The following is a 22,774-nucleotide window of genomic DNA, read 5'->3' as shown; positions in this document are numbered from 1 at the left end:
CCCCTTCTCCTATGCCCTCAACCTTCCCCAGCATCAGGGTCTTCTCCAATGAGTTGGCTCTTCACATCAGACCAATGGCACAGAAGGCCCAGATATAAAACTCCACAGATATATGGTCAACTGATCTTTGACAGAGGTACCAAGAATATACAATGAGAAAAGGATAGTCTCTCTATACATGGTGCTAGGAAAACTGGATATCTACATGCAAAAGAGTGAAACTGAACCCTATCTTATACTGTACACAAAATTAACTTGAAATAGATTAAAGACTTAACTATAAGGCCTGGAACTGTCAAACTCCTAGAAGAAAACATAGGGAAAAAGCTCAGTCCTGGCAATGACATTTTGGATATAATACCAAAAGCACAAGCAACAAAAGCAAAAATAAACAAGCAACTAAAAAGCTTCTGCACAGCAAAGGAAACAATTAACAAAATGAAAAGACAAGTTATGGCACAGAAGAAAATACCTGCAAACCATACATCTGATAAGGGCCTAGTATTTTGGATATATACATTTGCTATATCCAAAATATATATATGGAATTCATGTAACTCAATAGCAGAAAACACAAATAAGCTTATTAAATCACAGACAAAAAAGAGCAAAGTAGACATTTTCCAAAGATGACATATAAACGGCTATTGAGGGTACATGAAAAGGTGCTCAAACATCACTAACCAGAGAAACGCAAATTAAAACCACAATGAGATACCATCTCACACTTGGTAGAATGGCTACTGTCAAAAAGATAAGAAAATAACATATGTTGGCAAGGATGTGGAGAAAAGAGCACCCTTGTACACCACTGGCGAGAATGTAAACTGGTGGGAATGAGAAACAGCATGAAGATTCCTCAAAAACTTAAGAATAGAACTAACATATAATCTAGCAATCTCACTCTGAGTATATACTCACAGGAAATAACACCAGGATCCTGAAAAGATACCTGCACTCCCATATTCAATGCAGCATTTTCCACAATAACTAGGAGATGGAGAACCTCTGTGTTCACTCATGGGGGAATGGATAAAGAAAATATATACACATAGGTATGTGTACACACACAAGCGCGCGTGCGGATTATTACACAGTCTTTTAAAAAGGAAATCCTGCCACTGGCAACAACATAGATGAACTTGGAGGATATTTTTCTAAGTGAAATAAGCCAGACACAGAAAAACAAATACACAGGGAAAAAAACAATTATGATCTCACTTATGTGCGTAATCTTAAAAAGTAATTCACAGGAGAGAGTAGAATGATGGCTGCCATGGACTGGCAGGTGGGGAAAGTTGCTGGACGGATGCGAACTTTAAGTTGTAACACAGGTGAGTTCTGGGAACCTAAGGTACAGCTGGTGACTGTAGTCAGTAATACTGTATTGTATACGTGGAATTTGCTAAGAAGAGATCTTGAGTGTTCTCATCACACATCAAAAAAAAAAAAAAAGGTAGCTCTGCGAGGTGATAGATATGCACTTATCTTAATTATGGTAATCACTTCACTTTGTAAATGTATACCTAATCATCAAACTGTATACCTTAAAATATATACAACTTTGTCAGCTATACCTCAGTAAAACTAGTTTTAAAACTTCAAAGTCATCATCTAGTTTAATAAACTTACTTTTCCTTTCCATAGTAGGCTCTTTTCCTTACCCAACTGAACTCTTAAAAAGCCCACCCATCAATTAGATGAAGATTTAGAGACTTACTATAAGTCAAATGTTAGAAGTGGATAAATAACCTAAGTCTCTTGACTTCAAATCTAGTTATTTTTCAGCGTACCTTTTTGTTTCTAAGGTTCTTTTATGGAACCATTTGGAAAATAATTTTTTGGTCTTTAACTTGATAAGAGAAAAAAGCCAGGTTATTCTATTAAGGAATAAATGTGGCCACACACTGTTTCATTCCACATTTACCAGGAAAAAAGACACTTCCCAAAGCAAATTTATAGGATCAGTAATAGGCCATGCTCATTCAATCTTATATTCAAAAGTATCTATTCGCAATCATAGGTATTAAAATTAATTAAGCTACAAAGAGTTCATTGAGGTTTTGTTTGTTCTGCTTAAGAAAACAATTGTATAATGATTTTAGAAAGCATCTGTTTCACCAAATAGTATTTTAGTAATCTAAAAGTTAGCTATGTGAAGTTCTCCCTGTGGCCATACTGGCTAAATAAGGGGCTATTGCTGTCAGCAGGAGATAGATACTTGATCTTTACTAACACTAGGCAGCAATCTGTAGCAGTTTTTGCATTCTTGTTATGAAACACATCCAGAAGTTTAGTGAGTTTCTTAATTCTAGTATCTTGGAAGACAATTTTCGACACCAGTCTTCCCACACAATAATGAGTCTCACAAGTTTAACTCATCCTTGTTTTTGGTGAGCCATCATTAAAGTACAACATAGTGGCATTTCACTAAGTTACAAACATTCAGAGTTCAAACCCACAAATTGCAGGGATAACTATTAGCTTCTTAGGGGTGAGGGGCTGAATTAATCCAGCACCAGTTGCTGGGACTATCACCTGAGACCAGAATCTCTGCTTAGTGATTCCTGAGACATTTACCAGTTTATCGCCACATATAACTTTTAATAATCATGGGGAAAAGTACTTCTCACTATAATACAATTCAGAAACAGTACAGATTCTAGAAGTACACAAGGCCAGATACAGCCAAGTTCATATCCTTGACCCTTCAGGAACCAGGATTTCTCACACACTGTCACTTAAACCTGCTTTCTGTCTGTCTGTCTGTCTGTCTGTCTGTCTGTCTCTCTCTCTCTCTCTCTCTCTCACACACACACATATTCTCAGGCTTTTATGTGACAAAGAGATATGACCAATCCAACCATATTTTATTTCAGTTACAGTCACTAACCTAGGTCTTACATTTTTAGACATTCTGAAAATGTCAAAACATACTCCAGCACAGTGTAACAGTGCTGTGGAAGCAATAGAAAACCTATTTATTAGTAATTTTTACAGCTCAGAAATCACAGCTGATGACCAGTATCAGAGTCTTCTTTCAATTAGGAGCAACAGGATAATCCTGTAGAGTGGACACCGTATCTAGAATCAAAAATTAGATTTCAAATCCACTTTCTTGATGAATGAAAGTATATACTGCCTTAAGCACTCACATGTTTTCTTCCTTTCTACCTACATCTTTAGAGATACAACATAATATTGGAGAGGTTATTGAGCTATCTGGGGCTTCCCAGGTAGCTCAGTGGCAAAGAATCTACCTGCAATGCAGGAGATGCCAGAGACGTGGTTTCAATCCCTGGGTTGGGAAGATCCCCTGGAGGAAGAAATGGCAACCCTCTCCAGTATTCTTCCCTGGGGAATCCCATGGACAGAGGAGCTGGGAGGGCCACAATCCATGGGGTCACGAAGAGCCAGACACAACTGAGCAACTAAGCATGCAAGACCGAGGTATCCATGAACTTGCCTGGTCCCGACAGCTGCCACAGTAACATTTACCTGCGGTAAACACCACAGCTTAAAGGTATCTGCCATGCTTGCTCCTACAAAAATGAAATACTAGAAAAATGTTTTTTCCACAATTTGTTCATAATTAAGGATAATCCTATTTTCTTCAAAATTACTATAAATCCATTATGTGTGTGTGTATATATATATATATATAGTTTTTTGTTTTTGTTTTTTTGCAAAATAAACGCGAATCTTGTTCTAGAATGAGCCAGATGAGTGATGAAGTCATAGTAGTTCCAGGAATTCAGATGAGGGGTAGAAAGGGAAAGCAAGATGGCTCCTGGCTCTTCTATCGGTTTCTCAAGTTTTTTACATCACAGATGACAGTGTGCTCTCTGTCTTCCACTTACTTTAAGCAAACCCAGCTAGCGACAATTATGAGATAAGCTCAACTTCTTGTTAAAAAAGAACACAGGACAGAAACAGCACAGTGATTTGGTCTCTTAGACATTTAATAAGAGAACAAAATTATATACTGAAGACAAAAAACAGCAGCAGCAGGCACAAACCCCAGACAGGTGCTAAGGAAAATCCTATCAGGGGATTTAAACTCTGGAGAAAAGACTAAACTAAAATTAAGAATAACAAAGTCATCAGTAGATACGTCTTGGCAGATTATTAGCTACATGTGAAAGCTTTGATAAAATGGGCTTTTAGCAATGTTTTAAATTTCAGATTTAAGAAAAATCCTCTCCTACTAGCCATTCGTTGAACATTGCCATTTATTTCCATTGTTATTCACTGCCATGGAGCCAAATTACTCCTTTATTTTCTTCTTCACATTTAGTCTGCATTAGCAAAAATAAAAATCACAAGGATACCGTTACCCTTCAACGTTTCCCCAATATATAAATCCTAATTTGCATTAAACCCTTGAGGAAACATACACTGTGGTGAATGAAATGTCCTTCTGTAAAAAGTAAATAATGAAGTAATTTTTAGCTAAATATATGTAACATAACTTTACATACAGTTAAACTGATCAAGGTGCTTTTATAATACTAGGTGTATACAATATTCAGTATGCTTAGAATAATAGTTATTGGAGAGGAATGTAATCTTTGAGCATGAAAAAGTTTAAGAATAAAAAACTTCTATAAATTCACTTAGATCCATTTTGCTATTGACCCACTGATGTAGAAGTTTTATTACCATAATTAATGGGAAAAATTAATGAATGCTGCTGATACTTAGTGTAGTTCTCAAAAGCTGAAAATCTTTCTCAAAAATCAGTATTTGAAAGCTATCTCTTTAGGGAAAAAAGTCAAAGCTTTAACTGTCAGTATATTTTTCAGTCTAGTATAAGAAAGCTTTGAAACAAGTAACTCTAAGCACTCTAGGAAAACTAATTTTAAAAGTGGGGGCCACAGGAGTGCGAGAACATAATTTTCAAGAATATTAGCCTGAGAAGTAACTTTATAATATAAGAGAATGTCTGAATATCTTTAAAATGAGGGGAAAATGTAATTTAAAATGCTGGAATTCTACAAATTGAGCACAGCACTAAAAATGACTCAAGAGGGGAAATTTAATGAAAAGATAAAAAACTGAAAGCAAACTGACTGATTAAAACACATATACACACATACTCCAAAGGCAGTCATTCAGGATTATGTTAGTTGGCTTTGTATTTTCTTTTAAATAGAATAACTTCTTAATGTCTAAAACAATAAAGCTCTCAAGACACTCATGAAAAATTCTTATCAAATTTCACTCTAGAGTTAATAATCTGTTAGACTATTAGGCCTAAATAAACCTATTATGTTAAATCAGGAATTAACACATGCTGTTTTCCATAGCAGGAAATATATAAAATTATAAGCTCTTCCATGTTTTTGTTATTAGGTTTGGTACCCTTAAAAATAAGTGGTATTCCACATCCAGAGTGCTCTAATGCAATTGTCTTCATATCTTTTAGAATTTATAACTCATCTCAATGCTCAATCCTTACAGAAAACCACAAAAGGACACGCAACCGCTACTTACTGTCTTGAACAGTAAAACTGTATTTGTTCTGTTTTTGAGCCCATAGGTTTTGCTTTATGATGTTTTCAGAATGAAGCAAATTTATTCTATTTTCTTTTCACTGTTACACATGATTTCTAAGATCATTAATTTTAACACTAACATCCTGTTACATTCTCATTTGAGTTGTTCTATTTATCTCAAAGGTAGACTTACATATTACCATTACAAAAAATAACTATTTGCATAATACTTTATGATTTTACATCTATTACAAACACATCACAGGGAGCCTGAGGATGCATTCAGTAGCTTGTCATTCACCACTTCAAGACCCTTCAGAACTAAACAAGGGGGAGGGTGACATTTTGCTAATGGCAGAAGTAAAGAAATGAATAGAAATAACAAACTTTGAAGTTTTAAAAATGCAAACTAAAATTTTTAAAAATGCAAACAAAAATATCCATATGCATAAACAAGATAGTTTCAATTTATAAAACCTGGTGATATCTGTAGAGAGTAAGGTGTTTGGAGATTTATGTATCTTCTATTATGATAGCCATTTAAATTATCTAAAACTGTGCTACAAAATAAAGAAAATTAACATCTTCTTGCTAAATTTTATAAATTATACCATATTAAAATTGTACCTATTTACATAATTCAGCTTTTTCTCAGCCTTGTGAAATAATCTGATTATCATTTATTACTCTAGACTTAACCCTATAAATGCATATTAAGAATGTTTCAGAGGGAGATAATAATGATCTAACATGTTTAGAAATCATGTTGTTTCCTAACTTCTTCTTGGTAAAACAACTACAAAGAAAACTGTTTACAGCTTCTGTATTTTCTTCCATAACGACCAGTCCAGATAAAAAAATACCGAGTGCTGTTATGTCACCTCCAGTCTAAATGCTCATAGCACTTGAAGCTTTTTGTAAACAATATGCCTCTATACTAAATACCTATCCCTGAGCCACTAGCTGCCTAATTTAACATTTTTAAATGTAGTTTTAAATGCAGCATAATACCATCTTAAATACACACACACAGGGGAGTGTGCAGAAAAGGAAAGAGGTGGAAAGCAAGAAATGGAGCACGTTGTTGTTTTTCATTCATGCAGTATAGTGATGTCAGTGTCTGCAGCAGCAGCAGCAGCAGCAGCAGCGGGAGGAGCCTTGACCTGTGGAGGCTAAAATCCACTGAAGTCAGAACCTTGCAGAATTCAAAAGAAACTGAGTAGATAATCGTTTGAAAAAATTGTTCAACTGTTCATAGTATGAATTTTAAATAGCAAAGTAAACAGAAAAGATTTAACTTGAGTAGAGAGAAGCAAGGCGGGATGTGGAGAAGTAACATAAAGGTAATATCATCAGGGAACTGGGGGCAGAAAAACCTACATTCAAAATCACTTCAATGTAAGAAACTGACAAACCACTTGATGTTAAAAAACAACAGAAAGGCCTCTTCTAGTCCCTGTACAAGCTCCCTGATGATGCAAATTTGTCTCCTGCACAACCAGACTCAGAGAAGTGTTTTCATCATGATTGTGTTAAAATTGCATTAAACTCAGATGTGCCGTACTACAACAAAGAGGACAGTTTAAGTCTGGTCACAAATTTTATTAAAACTACTTGATGATGGACCTTGTAATTCCTAATCAATTAAGACTTTTGAAAGATGCAGAAAAAGCAAGTTGTACTACGAACTACTATAACATGCTAGTGGTTATCAGCAAAAGGGGAGGAGGTAGTAGATGGCCATCATATTGTTGCAGGAATTGCTCAAACTACTCTTACTATGCCCACAAAACCCTCTGGACAGAATCTTTCTGCAGTGCTTATTTTATGGCTCTCATATTAGTCCTTAAAAGAAAGTCCCAAAACCCAACAGACATACTGTTGAAGCTAAATCACTCAAAAACGTATGTAACTGCCACCGTCTTTTCATTCTGTTACCTTTCATTTCATACAGTTCTAGAAAATGAGCAAGGGAGTCGCATATGGCATTAATCTGTTAGAAAATGGTGGCTTTTTCTATAAAATACAGCCAAAGATGTGTGTTCAGTTGTGGTCATTATTAGGGCGATCACGTTGTTTTCATTCATTCATTCAGGATTTGCTGGAGGATGTCAGTTTCTGCAGCTGGCTTGACCTGGGGGAGGAGTAGGGGAGCAAATTCCTTCTGGTGCATACAGATTACAGGATGTGTTTCTTGGTGCCCCTGTACACATACCACTGCACTATATCCAACCCTGCCTTCACCATCAAGTGGTCTGAAAACAAGGGCCTTAGCAACATGCAAATTACAGGTCCGAGATACTAAAACAAAAACACTCAAACTGCAGTCTGTCTTACTTAACACAATCACTTTCTCCAAGTACAAGACCCTCATTGAGAAAACTCCATGAAAAAAATGCCACATACCATATAAAACACCATACAGAGCTCCACAATGACTTCCTCCCAAGCAGAGATTTTTCCTCTGTTAGCGGTATGATAGGGTCTCTCCACAATGCAGCAACAGCAGCATCTGTAGCCCTAACCCGCTATCTCATCACATGAGCTGCTACTTCTTTACATCCCTGTTTTGGCTTATCTCCCTCTTCTCCCCCAGGACTCAACCAGATCATGCACTATGTCCCTAGAGATAAACCAAACCACACCAAAACACAAAACATTAAGGGAAGCCGACAGCATCCACCAGGTCTCCATTGCCTTTGACAACTAACAGAAAAAAAACTCGAGATCCTTTAACAGCTCAACTGAACTGTTAAGTGTACTTAAAAATGGAAGGAAAAAAGTGAGCACACTCCACAAATAGGTCCTTAGAAATTTACCACTCAAGTCTTGAGTTGGGCATAAACTGTTTTCAGTGCAGTACCGCCCGGATGCATATGACTATATAAAGTAGAGAAAAGGAGACCAAAAAAAAAAAAAAAACCCAAACACTATACACTTCAATTGCACATCCAAAACTGTCCCCTCTACACACCCAACAGGATATCCTTACATCATAACTAGTGCCTCCACCCCTCCAAAAAAGAAAAAAAATTACCCCCCGGTAGGCACAGACACATTATGGGAACTTTGTAGGAAAGCACAAAGAGGTTGTAGAGATTACAACCACCACCTTATCTGCTGCCCGAGTTGGTGTGCGTGTTTTTTTTAAGTGTTTCACCCAGCTCTTCCTTCCCCCACTACAAACAGCAAACACAGGAGTGAGCTAATCAGCTCTTAAACTGAAAAACCTTTCGATGCAGGCGTGTGATGGTAGATAAAAGCTGAAGGGGCGGCAGAAGGGTCAAATAAAAGTTGCTCTGCAGTCCGCTCCTCCGAGCCCCGTAGCGACCGCAGGGGGGTGAGGTTCCCAAAGCCACTTTCACACCTTCGATAAGGCACTAGCAAAGAGAAGCCCGGAGAGGCTGAAGTTTCCACGGAGGGCACCGTCGGGGAAGGGAGACGTAGCCCGGGAGGACGCAAGGGTTGGGCTCGCTACCTCTGCAGACGGGCGAGCCGGGGCTCCGTCGCTCAGGTGAGTTGCTCCTCCGGTGGCTCTCGGGGGACCGTCTCGGGCGGCCCTTGGCCCGCGGCGCCTGCTCGGTTGGGGCCGCGGCCGGCGGCGGCGTCGGGCTGGGCGGGCTGGGGCCGCGGGCCGCGCCGGGCCCCGGGACGCTGCCCAGCGAGGCGGCGGCGGCGGCGGGCGGGCGCGTGGGACTGTGCTGGCTGCCCCGCAGGAGTTGGTAGGGCACCGTGGCGCGGATGGGCTGCAGCAGCCGGCCGGCTCCCGCAGCTGGGGCGCAGCCCACACCGCCGCCGCCGCCGCCGCCTGCGCCGTTCCCGCTGCCGGTGACGGGGGCGGCGGGCGGGGAACCCGCGGCGCTGCGCCGCATCCTCTGCGGCGGGGGATGAGGGGTCTGAGAGGAACTGGAAGAGGAGGAGGCAGTGGACATGGTGGCTCCGCGGGCCCGGGACGACGCCGGCCGACACCGAGGCGCGGAGCGGGAGGCGCGCGAGCGTGTGGGAGCCGGCGCGATAGTGCGTGCGAGTGTGTAAGGGGGAGGGGCGGGGGTATCGGGGAGAGGGAGGAGTCTCCCGGCTCCCCCTTCCCAACGCGCACCCCCGCCGCCTCGGCGAGGGGGGAGGGGAAAGCTGCGAAAACAAACGTCCAACGGCCCCAACCGCCCGGCCGGGCTCGCAGTGGCGGTCACGGCTGGGGCCGCAAGGAGCCCGAAGCCGCCGCTGCCGCCCCAGGCATCGCGCTGACAGGGGAGAGGGGCAACCGGCCGGATCACGCCGACTCGCGGGGCTGCACGCGCGGGAGAGGCCGGTAGCTGCAAAGGGCCTGGACCCCTGCTTCTGGGGACCGGAGGAGGGGGAAAGGGCCTCGAGGTGCCCGGCTTTCCGCGGAGCCGCGCTACCGCAAACGCCGCCGCCGCCGCCGCTTCTGCCCTCTCCTCACTCCAAGCGGCAACTAACCCCCTAACCCGTACCCCGCCCCCGGCACCGCCTCCCAGCGCTCGGGACCGGCAGCTGCCGCAACGAGCACTCCCATTGGCTCCGTCCTTCTCCACCAACGCTCTAGTGATTGGTTTCAGGGTAGGAGTGAGACGAGCACCTGCCAATGAAAGTGGGTGTCCTACTCTGGAGGCGGGATATGAAGGGGTGGAAGAGGGAGGAGGGGGCTGTGGCGCAAGGAGGGGCGTGAGAGTTGACAGCCTTTGAGCTGAGAGGGGGACTTTGATTGGGCTGCCTTGGGAGAGTGGGTCCGTACGTGTCCTGCCCCAACACCCACAGACACGCGTACACCCGAGGAAGCAGGTTACGAGGGCTCCACCCTCCAGGGCCGATTGTACAATATGAGACATAGGATACATCAGGCAAATTTGACTTTGCAAGTACACCTGTTCTGATAGTGGGATGTTTTAGAATCCATCCCTTTCTCTCTAACTTTAGTAATCTGAGGTTTTGCGGCGGGCAGACTAATCGAAAGAACTTCAGGCCATCAGAAGCAATGTGTGGGAGCTGGATTGAACACTGAGTGGATGCTTTTACAGTTAACCTATGGAGTGAAAAGAGTTAGTCAAATCTTATGTTCCGAGATAATAACTTGGAATTGCAAGAGTCAACAAGGAGTTGTACATCATTACAGCATCAGTTAAATACATTAATGGAGGGTACCCTGTTGTCTTTCCCAGAAGCAGATGCCCTCTTGGGAGAAATAAGTACCAGACTTGATGTAACAATACACTGTGGTAAATTTCGTTTTTATTCTGCAGTGAAACTGAAGGGATACAAAGATTTTAGATTACTACCAGGAACCTAAGTTTACCCCTAAATTGTTCCTGCTTAAACCTTAAGGAACAATTGATTGAAGGGTCTACATCAGATAACCTCCCTTAGTTTCCATGAGATAAGAAAAGCATACCTGGTGGGTCAGATTGGTCTACTCTTGGTGTCTGCCCACAGTGACAAGCTTCATCTGATTTTAGGCACTAAATGCAGGGATCACTTAGAGGGGCCATCCTTCTCAACTTCCTTCTGTGCTCAGAAAAGAAAGTATACCCGGTTCTGTAAAAAGTGGATGAAACCCACTTTTTCTGTAAAAATTCAAGAATTGCTCCCATTAAGACGAGTGATAGTTCCTCACTTTATCACATACTAGAATAATAGTGAACATTTATTGAACATTTCATGTGTCAGTCATTGTTCTAAGACTGTTGTATGTGTTAACGCTTCCAATCCTTCTATAATCCACAACGTAGATACTATTATTATCCCCACTGTGTTCATATATGTTTGTTTTCCAGAATAATATATTAATTATGAATACAGTAAAAATTTTACTCTTTAAAATTTGGTATAATTGACCTATTGTATTTTTTTTCCATCTATAATAAAAGATTTCCTCATTCATTAGGAAATTGCATTCCTTCCTTCATGAGGAAAAAGAATGATAAATGGCTTCTTTCTGATGACTTTTTTGGAATATCAAGAATGAAAATTGACAGATTAAAATAAATAAAGTTTTTTTAAAGTTGCTGGTAAAGATCCAAGTTGTTGATTTGATTACAGCATGGTTTCATTATAGAAATGTTATCTCTGGAAACAAACTCAATGCTTTAGATTACAATAATTCTAAGTTTATACCAAGCCACAGCCATAATGATCAATACTTCAGTTCAGTTCAGTCTCTCACTTGTGGCCGAATCTTTGTGACCCCATGGACTGCAGCATGCCAGGCTTCCTTCCCTGTCTATCACCAACTCCCAGAGCTTACTCAAACTCATGTCCATCGAGTTGGTGATGCCATCCAACCATCTCATCCTCTGTCGTCCCCTTCTCATGCCCTCAACCTTTCCCAGCATCAGGGTCTTTTCCAATCAACTTGATTTGGATCTAAAACAACATACCTTTTAAAGGCTTTCTGTATTTGTTCAAAACTATCATACCAACTTAAATATCCAAAACAAATCTAAATGACACACAAAGAGAACCAGTATGATCTTAAAATGCTGTTTTTAGTTGCTGGTAAGTCATCAAGTCATCATGACCTATTTGGATGTTCAGTCACCTCTTTACTAAAGATACCTTGGTCGTCTCTTAAACCTTTGTTCTCATGAAATAAATATTGATCTTTATGTGTAAGGAATTGAGTCTCTAAAGAAATGAAAGGTGGGCTAAAATAAACTAAACCCAGTATCTGCTTTCAAATGTCCACATGTTGAGGTCTTAATAGCATTTTCTTCTTAGTGAGGATGGGAGTGGGCTCCAAGGGTATAAATTTAAGTTTTAGGAAAACATAATCCCCAGTAAATTGGAAACCCCTTAGAAGGAAGTGTGAATTTCTAGGCTAGAAGAGCATTGTTGTTATCGGACTGTGCTAGGTATGGAATGCATTATCTCTGTTTGTTGAATATAAGTGTAACAATCCCTGTAAATTCTGTAAATGTTAATATTGATAATAACCTCTTTTTTTGTGTTGTCCTGCTGGGAAGGAGACACCACTGAAAGCACAATCAGGTGGCAGGGGAAACATCTCTGTCCTCAGTAACCTGTGTCTTAGTTATTCGTGGAACAGATCTCACCATTAGCTTATCTGAGGTAGAACTCTTTTACACTTAATTCTTGATTCATATATCATAATGGGCTGTATTACCCATTAGGTTACATTAAAACTTGGAATCATTGGCTGTGTCTGATTAATATGCAGTCCCGTGTGAAAAGAGAACGAGATAACTGTCGGGCCTACAGAGCTACCCAAACCCCCCTCTTCTAGTTTCATCCACATTTGCCAGGCTGTGCATCCAAGGCCCAACCAAATGTAAGAGGCAGTCCAGGCTGTCAGCATTAGAAATGAGGTCATGGCTGAGAGAAAACACTAAACAGATCTGCACTGATGTTCAGCTTAAGCTGATTAAACTCTCTTGTAGGTGGATTCTTTATAGCAACAACAAAAAGAGCCTTGCCTGAATTTTCGTCCCTGGCAGATGCTTACAGTAAAACTCCTTACTGCTTGTGACAGCCTACGTGCGCCTTTGCACTAGGTGTTCTCTCTGCCTGAGGAGTTCTTGCCCCAGTTACCCACATGGTTTGCTCCCTCAGTTCCCCCAGGTCTCTACTCAGAGGTCATCCCCTTCACAATGAAAGCTTTTCTGAAAACTCTTTTGAAAACTGCAAGCACCCCCGAGATGGTCCCTACTCTCGATCATACTTTTCTTTCCCAGAGCACTGATCACCATCCACACATTGTATATTGTAATTATTTTTTATTCTGTCCGTGTAGAATAGACCATGAAGGCAAGACTTTTTATCAGTTTTATTATTGCAGAATCTCCATAGTAGTGCTTGGTACCCAGTAGACAATATTTGCTCAATGTTTTTAAAAGAGTAGCAAATTTTAATCAGTGCTTGTTCCAAAGACTAAACTGCACCTTTCATCAGAAAACAAAATTGACAATAACAAGTGTATGTGTATCACTGTTGTAGAGGCATAGCCGCAGGGTAGAAAAATGTTCCATGTGTCTTCTGTAAACTATACAGATACTCACACTGGGGCTAGCATTCAAAAGGAAAGCGTATCTTGTATTTTGATCGTTATAAAGGCAGAGTAAAAAATACTAGTCCTCGTGGCTCTTGTAGGCTCATCTGATGTTGAAAATGGAGAATGAAATTGGTAATGGAGAAAAGGCAGTTGAGATCTGCAGAAAAAAATAACCAACTGAAATTGACAGAGGCCAGTTGAGGAGGATCAGTTAGAGAATGACATCTGCTGATATGTAATTAGTTCTATCTCTCTATTGGGAGCAGTTATTCTCAAGAGGCCTGTGTGAGGGAACTGAAAAATACATAAATTTAATTAAGCAGAAAGGAACATTTCATGAAAATAATAATCATCTTACTTTGTTTCTTCCCCCCCCCCAGCTTTATTGAGATGTAATTGACATGAAAGATTGTGTAAGTTTAAGATATGTAACAATTTGCTACTTAGAGGAAAATAACATCATAAGGTTAGTTAACACAGCCATCACCTCATATGGTTACAAACGTTTTTATGATGAGAACTTTTAAAATCTATTCTCTTAGCAACTTTTAAATATTCAATTTAGTATTGTTAAAAAATAACCACTATACCTCACATTATATCCCTAGAATATATTCATCTTATACCTGGAATTTTGTACCTTTGACCATCTTCACCCATTGCCCCCACTCTCCAGCCCTTGTTCCTGTTCTCTATTTATACAAGTTTGGATTTTTTTTTTTCTAGATTCCACATATAAGTGAGATCATATAGTATCTGTCTTTTTCCATCTGACTTACTTTACTTATAACGCCTTCAGGGTTCATCTGGGTGGTCACAAATGGCAGAATCTCATTCTTTTTATGCCTGAATAATACTCCTTTGTGTATGCATGTCACATTCGTTATCCGTTCCTTCACTGATGGACACTGAGGTTGTTTTCATATCTTGGCTGCTGTAAACAGTGCAAGCATGGAAGTACACGTATCTCTTGGAGAGATTGATTTCATTTCCCTTCAGCTATATACCCAGAAGTGGGATTGCTGGATCATATGGTAGTTCTATTTTTAAGTTTTTTAGTAACATGTAATATAGCGGCTGCATCAATTTACAGTCCCATCAACAGTGCACAAGGGGTTCCTATGTCTTTATATCCTCCTCAGTACTTATTATTGCTTGTCTTTTTCATAATACCCATTTTAACAGCGAGGTGGTAGCTCAGTGTGGTTGTAATTTGCATTTCTCTGATTAGTGATGTTGAACACCTTTTCATGTACCTGTTGACCATTTGAATATCTTCTTCAGAAAAAATCTCTACTCAGATCCTTCGCCCATTTTTAAGCGGATCGTTTGTTGTGTTTTTCTTCTTCTTCGCTTTCATATGAGTTGCTTACATATTTGCAGCATTAACCCCCATTGAAATACGGTATTTGCAAATGTTTCTCCCATGATGCAGGCTGACTTTCCGTTTTGTTGGCTGTTTCTCGTGCTGTGTAGAACGCCTTCTAGTCTGATATAGTTTCACTTGTTTGTTTTGTTTTGTTGCGGCGCTTTGGGTATCATATCCATAAAATCCTTGCTGAGACTAACGTCAAGGGATTTTCCCTTATGCTTTGGTTTTAAAAAGTTCAGAAGCAGCAATAAAAATCAGGGGTATTTTCTTTTTTAACTGGTAAATATCAAAAGAGTAAAGGATGTAACTATTATTACCTGGATAGAAAACAGTGATGAGGACCACCAGTTTTTCAGCTTTCACCTTCACAGCAATTCCTGTCGCCAGCTATGATGCCAGGGGCACATCCCCTGAGCTGGTATACGTGAGTAGGATTTTATCATTTAACTAACAGATTCTATTCTACAAACCCAGCACATTCAGAGTCTAAATAGACTTTGGGACCAGGAAACTGGAAATATTCTCTCTTTCCTGTGACATTTCATTTCTTTTAATTCCAAACCCAGTGTCAACAATAAATGAGAGCAGTTGTGATCCTATGAAGAGACTGTACTTGATTATCACAGTACTATATTTTTAATGAGAGTTGAGAGTAATTAGAATTTGTCATTGATTAATTTCCTCCTATGTGGCTGAAGTTTACTTTTGACCACATAAGTGTGTTGAATGATTGTTGTTAAAGTGCCATCCATTCATCAGCACTGCTTGACTAGAGAAATTTTTTTAATTATTAAAGAAATTTTTGTAACACGTAATTTCCAGTGGCCTCCCCAGTATCCTGTTGAAAAGGTTCATATTAATATATTTAATAAGCCTGTATGAGGATTTAATAGCAATAATACTAGCATCAGGCCTTAGTAACTCCTCATCAAATTACTTATTAAATACCTTCAAAGTAAGACACTGTTGTCTACTCGGTAAGGGCTGCACCTGTTCTCACACTTTGGTAAACTGAAATCCATCAGAGGTGAAAAGATATTTCTACAGATAAAGGAGAAACCATGTCTAAACTAGCATGGCTTCCATAGGAGCTATGCAGATAAAGGAAATCGAAGTAATGGGAGGGAAAGATCACTTTTGAGGAACGGCTCCAGGAAAGAGTGTGAAGTCTTGTCACTAGGAAAACAGAGGATGTGTTAGGGCATGATTGAGCAGCCTGCCTCGACTGATTGAAGATAAGGCTTGGTCTGTTGATGACATGTCATGACATGTCGTGGAGGTTGCACTTTATTGAGTTTGCAGGGGGAGCTGTTGAAGATTCTTGAATTGGCGGGGGGAGACATGAAAGGAGCTGGGCTTTGTGAAGAGTAACGCAAGAAGAGTCTACAACTTGGATGGAGACTGCAAACTGGAAGATGAGAGTGGGCTTTGAGAAGAGTCCGTGGAAGTTTAGGTAACAGGAGTTAGGGGAGTTACAGGAGTGAGAGTGGACATGCAGAGGGGGAAAGGTGCGAGTGATACTCCTCCTCAGCTGATGGACCTTGAAAGTGGGAGGTCAGGCAGCTCTGAAGTTTCAGGCTTGGATGCCTAAGAGGATAGTGGTGGCTTTAATAGGAACAGGGAGCCAAGAGAAGGAGTACGGTTGGGAAAAAATAATGAGTTCAGTTATAAATAAGGGAACCAGAGGATATTCATAGGGAGACAGTTTTTTCCTTTGTATTATTGAGATATAATTGACATAGAGCACTGTATAAGTTTAAGGGGTACAGCATCAAGACTTGACTTGCCTATGTTATGAAATGATTACAGTAACTAGTTGAGCCAACATTCATCATCTCATATCGATACAAGGCAAGGGGAGAATATTTTAGAGTTCTTAAAGACAGTTTTTAAATGATAGTTGAGAAGAGCAGAGGTTTGGTTTGGGGTCGGGGAGAGGTTATCCATGCACATTTTGTAGTTGAAGCTATGGACACAAATGAAGCTGGCAAGGGAAAAAAGTATAGCAGTAAAGAAAAAGAGGATTAAGGACAAAATTTGGGGAAATTATGCATTAGTGGAGGAGGATATGTAAACAAATAAACCAAAGAAAACAAAACTAGGAAGCACTTCTTAATTAGAGTTTGGGGTCTCCGAGGATGTTTGGTGGATGCCTCTGGGGATCTGGGAGCTCACAACCCCTTCTCTAAGAGCTAGTCCTCCCCCAACACAGAGAGGGCTTAGGCCTGACAGCTGTGTTTGTACACAGTGACCTTGTGCTTCTGGCCATGGTTGGCTTGACCTGAGTTCGATAACTGACCAAAGCTGGACCAATCAAATTTTCTCCCCTTGGAAATTTGGAATTAAGAAATACAATGTTATTCTATTAAGGGCATGAACTGGATGATCACAGAAACTTGTGCCTGGGGTGGCCATCTTCTTTCACGGAAATGGAGAAGCGGAGGAAACCTGACTTCTGAAAGAAAAGAATGAAGTGACTTGCAGAAAACAGAAATGAGAACAGGTGACCTGAGAGAGAGAAAGAGAGAGACTGAGAGTATGTTTACTTTCCCATAATGACTCGTTCAATCTAAAACCATCCCCACACCTGTCTACCCCTAATACAACCATCAAATCTACAAATCTTTTGGCACTTGGACCAGACCCATCTCTACTTCCTTTCTGTTACAAGCGATATTTTCTCCTCTCCCATCAAAACCCATTCCTCTACTCGTGATTTAAATCCCTTCCCCTCTTTCCTTCTTAGGGGCTTCGTTTCTTCAGTAACCCCCTTCCTCCTGTAAATCATCAGCTTCTTGATTATCCTGAGCATGTATGCATGTGTGCTTAGCTGTGTCCAGCTCTTTGCAACCCCATGACTGCAGCCCACCAGGCTACTCTGTCCATGAAATTTTCCAGGCAAGAATATTGGAGTGGGTTGCCATTTCACTCCATCCACTAGGTATGAATATGCTCTATCCCAACATTTTAAAAAAAAACACACATTCTTATGCTGTCCCTCTCCATCTATAGTACTAATTCTCTGATTCCTTCACAATAACCATTCTTGAGAAAGATGTCGGCAAGTTAACTTGGATTTGCTCTTCAATCTACTCGACTCAGACTTCCACTCCCGCCATGCCCGTGGAAACTGCTAATCAGTGTTGTCAGCAGCCTCCATAATGCCAGGCCCAATGGGTGTTCCTTGAACCTTAGCCTCCTACTCCAACTTTTAGCAGTTTTCAACGCTGTTGGTCGGGTTCAACTTCTTTTTTAAAAAATTGCTTCTGTTGGCTGATCTGTCTCCTACTTCTCTAACCACTGCTGTTAGTGATCTTCAGGGATTTTTCCTCCTCTGTGTATGTGTGTGAAGTCGCTCAGTCATGTCCAACTCTTTGCCACCCCTTGGACTGTAGCCCACCAGGCTCCTCCATCCATGGGATTCTTCAGGCAAGAACACTGGAGTGGGTTGCCATTTCCTTCTCCAGGGGATCTTCCCAACCCAGGGATTGAACCCAGGTCTCCCTCATTGCAGGCAGACGCTTTAACCTCTGAGCCACCAGGGAAGCTTTCCTCCTCTAGTGGCCTCTAAAAACTGGGCTCCATTCTCCGCTTTCTTCTCTATGAACTCACCTTCTTGGTAATCTGTGTCCTTCTCATGGCTTTAAATACTATAAAATGGTAACAAACTCCCAAATTTATCTCCACAGTGTAGACATTTCCTCCAAATTCTGTTTCCAGGTACTCATTTGCCTGTATGACATGTCAAGTCTCCATGAATATATGAAATTAACATATCTGAAATAGAACTAAAACTCTAAATTTCTGTATCCCTTTCCTCCCCTCCCTATCTTCATTTTTTCCCCACTTCAGTACATGGTATCACCATCCACTCAGTTACTCTAAGCAAGACTACCTAGGCAACATTCTTGATTTTTTTTTTTTTTTCACTTTCCTTCCTTCCCCAACTCTAACCCATCAGCTGGTCCTTTTATTTGCTCTTCATGAATAGACATCTAATCCATCCAGGTCTATCCATCTCCTCTGCTACCACCTTAATCCAAACTGCCATCATCTCTTACCTGAGTTATTGTTGTAGCTGCCAACTGGTCTACCTTCTACCCTTGCCATCTTTAATCTATATTCTGCTAATTAGTCAGGGTAAGCTTGGAAATACATTGGACCCTCTTATTTCCTACTTAAATCTGTTTGATGTCTTCCAATTACTTTGCACTGAGATCCAAATTCCTTTAAATAGCTTTAAAGGTCTGCCTTCTTCTCCAACCTCACCTTGCTCTATTCTCCCCCCACCCTTCAGGTTCCAGCCACAGTGGCCTTCTTTCATTTCCCCTGAAACACCCCTACAGGACCTTCACACATGTGTCCTCAGCCTAAAACACTCCTTCCACAATCCCGTTTCTCAGCTTCTCTGACTGGCTCCCTCACAGTCTTCAGATCTGCTTAACTGCCATGTCTTTAGAGTGTCCTTTCTGAGTTCCCACCTACCAGTAATAACCTATAATAATGTATCACGAGGTCAGTTTGTTTCATCTGTAGAGCTCATTACACGGTGTAAATACATATTTGTTTACCTGTTGATATAAGCCTTCCCTGCTGCTGCTAAGTCGCTTCAGTCGTGTCCGACTCTATGTGACCCCACAGACGGCAATCCACCAGGCTCCTCCTTCCCTGGGATTCTCCAGGCAAGAACACTGGAGTGGGTTGCCATTTCCTTCTCCAATGCATGAAAGTGAAAAGTGAAAGTGAAGTCACTCAGTCGTGTCCAACTCTTCGTGACCCCATGGACTGCAGCCTACCAGGCTCCTCTGTCCATGGGATTCTCCAGGCAAGAGTACTGGAGTGGGGTGCCATTGCCTTCTCCACTAGATTGTAAAGTGTCTAAAGGCAGAGACCTTGTCTCTTCTATTCACTACTTGGTCACTTGACACCTAGCAGTGCCTAGAATACAGCAGGTGCCCAAGAATTCTTCGTTAAAACTTTATTGCTTACTGATAGGTTCCCTGGAGGAGGGCATGGCAGTCCACTCCAGTGTTCTTGCCTGGAGAATCCCATGGACAGCGGAGCCTATAGTCCATGGGTCTACAGTCCATGTAGACTGTAGGAGGGCTATAGTCCATGGGGTCACAAAGAGTCAGACACGACTGAAGCGACTTAGCATGCATGATAGGTTTCCAGTTCCTAACTCTAAGCTTGGTGCAGTGATATTACACTTTCGGTAAGAGTTTCTGTGGTCTTAAATTACCCTGCCCCTTATTGTTTCAATTATTTGAATAAGATTCTGTCCTTATAATTCCATGATCACTAATTGATTAGTGTTTTTTTAAAGGATGCAGTGATCAGCAATGTCAAAAGCTGTTAGATGGAGAAGAATGTTAGGGGCTAAGCAAAAACCATTGGATCTCATCACTGGTAATCTTCACACCAGCAGTGTCAATAAAATGTGGCTCTGCAGAAGCCAGGGGACAGTTGGGTTGATGAGAATGGTGAGGAGTTGAATGCAACTAATATAGGGTTCTCTTTCTGAGGAATTTGACAATAAACACAAGGCATGAAGTAAAATGAGATCTTGGGGTTCACTGGAGTCCAAACAAGCATAAAAAGCTTTAGTTTAAAAAGAATAGGGAAGAAACGTCTATTGATGGGCTAATGGAAGCCAAAAGAGAAAAAGCTTGAATGAGGAAGATGAAGAGATTTCATTTCTATGAGGCAGTAGAGGATTTGATCAACAGCACAAGTCTGACAAAAATAGAATAGTGTTTTCCCTTCCATTACAGGATGAAGGGAAGATAAGAGAGTGAAGGGAAAGAAAAATTCTATTTAGCACAAAGGGAGGTTGAACATGGCCACTTGAGGAGGTAGCAATGTCTTCTACAACTGGTTGTCAAGGGGAATCTCTGGGAAGACTTTTCCAGACTACACTTCTATCCCTTTGCTCCATCACCTCCCTACCCAAGACGGTTGATGCTGTCCACCACCACGGCAGTGGGGACTCATTGCCGAGGGTCACAGTGGTTGGTGGGCACGTGCCTTATCTCTTAGGTGGGGTAGAATAGAAAAAAAGCGTGCAGTCACTGAGGAAGCGGGTGGGCAAAAGGGAATATTGGGGTGTGAAGAGTTCTAACATCATCAGAAATACAACAAGGGCACAGCTATTTTCCAAACATATAGCTCATGAGGCATTCTTGGGACCTTCCTAAACAATAGATTTCAGCCTTGTTCCTTGTAGAGTCTAAATTTGGCAGGTCTGGGAGCAGGAGGGGTAGAAGTGTACAGTTTTTTACAAGTCCCCTGAGTGATGTATATGATTAGGCAAATTTGGGGAGCTGTTGATTAGAAACGAATAAAAGTTCCCCAAATTTAATCACAGGCCCTAAATATTAGTGTTTAGCAAAATATAATTCAAAGAAGTGTTGATAACTGACATCAATTTATGGAAATTACACAAATAAAACAGTTTTCAAAGGATAGGTATCTAATTCTACGGTTCTGAATAATCTACACCAGTATTTAAATATAAGAGTAGTTTATGGGTATTTCTTTATTATAGAGAATTTCACTGAGGAAAAGGTAAATGGAGTAAACCAGCTAACAGTGATTACTCATAATACAGTAACAAGTCAGGTATTTTAAAGCCTGTTCTGCTTCTAGTTTGCTTAGCTCCCAAATTAATAAGCTAAACATAATAAAAATCTAAGAATGTAACTTGACCTTACCCATTCCTAGCATTCTTAAAGGAGATCTTTAGCCCGACAGCAGTAGAGCCATTAAGAGCAGATTCAGATCTGCTTAAAATATTTTTTCCATTCCCTCCCAGAAAGGGTGATTTGTATTGATATACAACATTCGAGTCTCAGACCACTTTCAGGGACCACAGGGCCTCACTAATTTGTACCAGTTTTCCTCTCTCCTAGTTGACTCTGACCATCAGGTATAAATTAGTGCTAAATCAATATTAGCTGATACTTCCCCAGGTGTGGGAAGTGTGGAAACTGGATCACATGAGCAAACACAGCCCTTCTTGGCTACATTTAAAGTAAGATGGTTATTATTACACTGCACGGGGAAAAGGCTTTTTAAAAAACAAATCTCATGCCACCTTAATTTGCATTAACTCAATAGACTGACATCAATAGTCAGAATCAATTTTCAGCTGTTAGTCTCCCTGCCACCCTTCACACTTCCTTCATTCATTCAGAGAAGCTTCTCCTGCCCTTGTATTCCACCTTCAACCATGCACATGGGCCACACTGTTCTTCCTTCCGAGTACTACTTACTCACAGGGTTGAGTGGAGGAGCCCGCGGGGACTTAGATTACATACCTGCTCTAATCGCTTACCTTGGGTGGAGCAGTGCCCTACATAAACTTCAGTTTTGCCACAGCACCATTACTCAATAAGGTATTTATACAAATGTCACTTAATCACACGAAAATAAACAAGGCACTTAAATTTGTTACTGAGAAAGAGGCTTTAGGCTTTAGCTGCCCCCTTTCCTTACTCAAGGGCCAATCTCACCTCACTTATTCTTGCAAAACTTTTAAGGAGTTTTCCTTAAAGGAAACCTAAGAAAAACCAGTCTGAGTAGAGAACTGTGAGTTAGGTCTAAGCTACCCTTACCTTTGAAAGAGTTCGTTCCTTTGTTTTAATTATCAATAACAAGACACCTTGTAATTTCTCTCAATATTTCCCAGTCATAGCTATTCATAGTGGAGCTGGGCATTCAACTCATAAATATCAAAAACATATATGTTCGGTATTCAACTAGAAATGAAAACCAAAACAAATATTCAGCGTTCCAAAGAAATGGTGTGATTCTCCATGACTTTTTCTTTTCTAGAAACTTCATAGTATTTTTAAAGCCCTTTCATAAGTAGGACCTTTT

At 40.9% G+C, this 22,774-nt stretch overlaps 1 protein-coding gene across 1 annotated transcript in view; it reads right to left on the bottom strand.

Moving 5' to 3' along the window:
- Positions 1 to 9,430, bottom strand: part of GLCCI1 (glucocorticoid induced 1) — a 106,180-nt gene extending 96,750 nt beyond the window's left edge. Inside the window, exon 1 of the mRNA XM_052639173.1 lies at positions 8,977 to 9,430. Within this exon, the coding sequence (XP_052495133.1) occupies positions 8,977 to 9,430 (454 nt within the window). The remainder of the gene's footprint in view (positions 1 to 8,976) is intronic.
- Between the last annotated feature and the right edge of the window lie 13,344 nt (positions 9,431 to 22,774).

This window comes from Budorcas taxicolor, chromosome 4 (genome assembly GCF_023091745.1).
Source record: "Budorcas taxicolor isolate Tak-1 chromosome 4, Takin1.1, whole genome shotgun sequence".
Classification (NCBI taxonomy): Eukaryota; Metazoa; Chordata; class Mammalia; order Artiodactyla; family Bovidae; genus Budorcas; species Budorcas taxicolor.
This window is presented reverse-complemented; position numbering and strand designations above follow the sequence as displayed.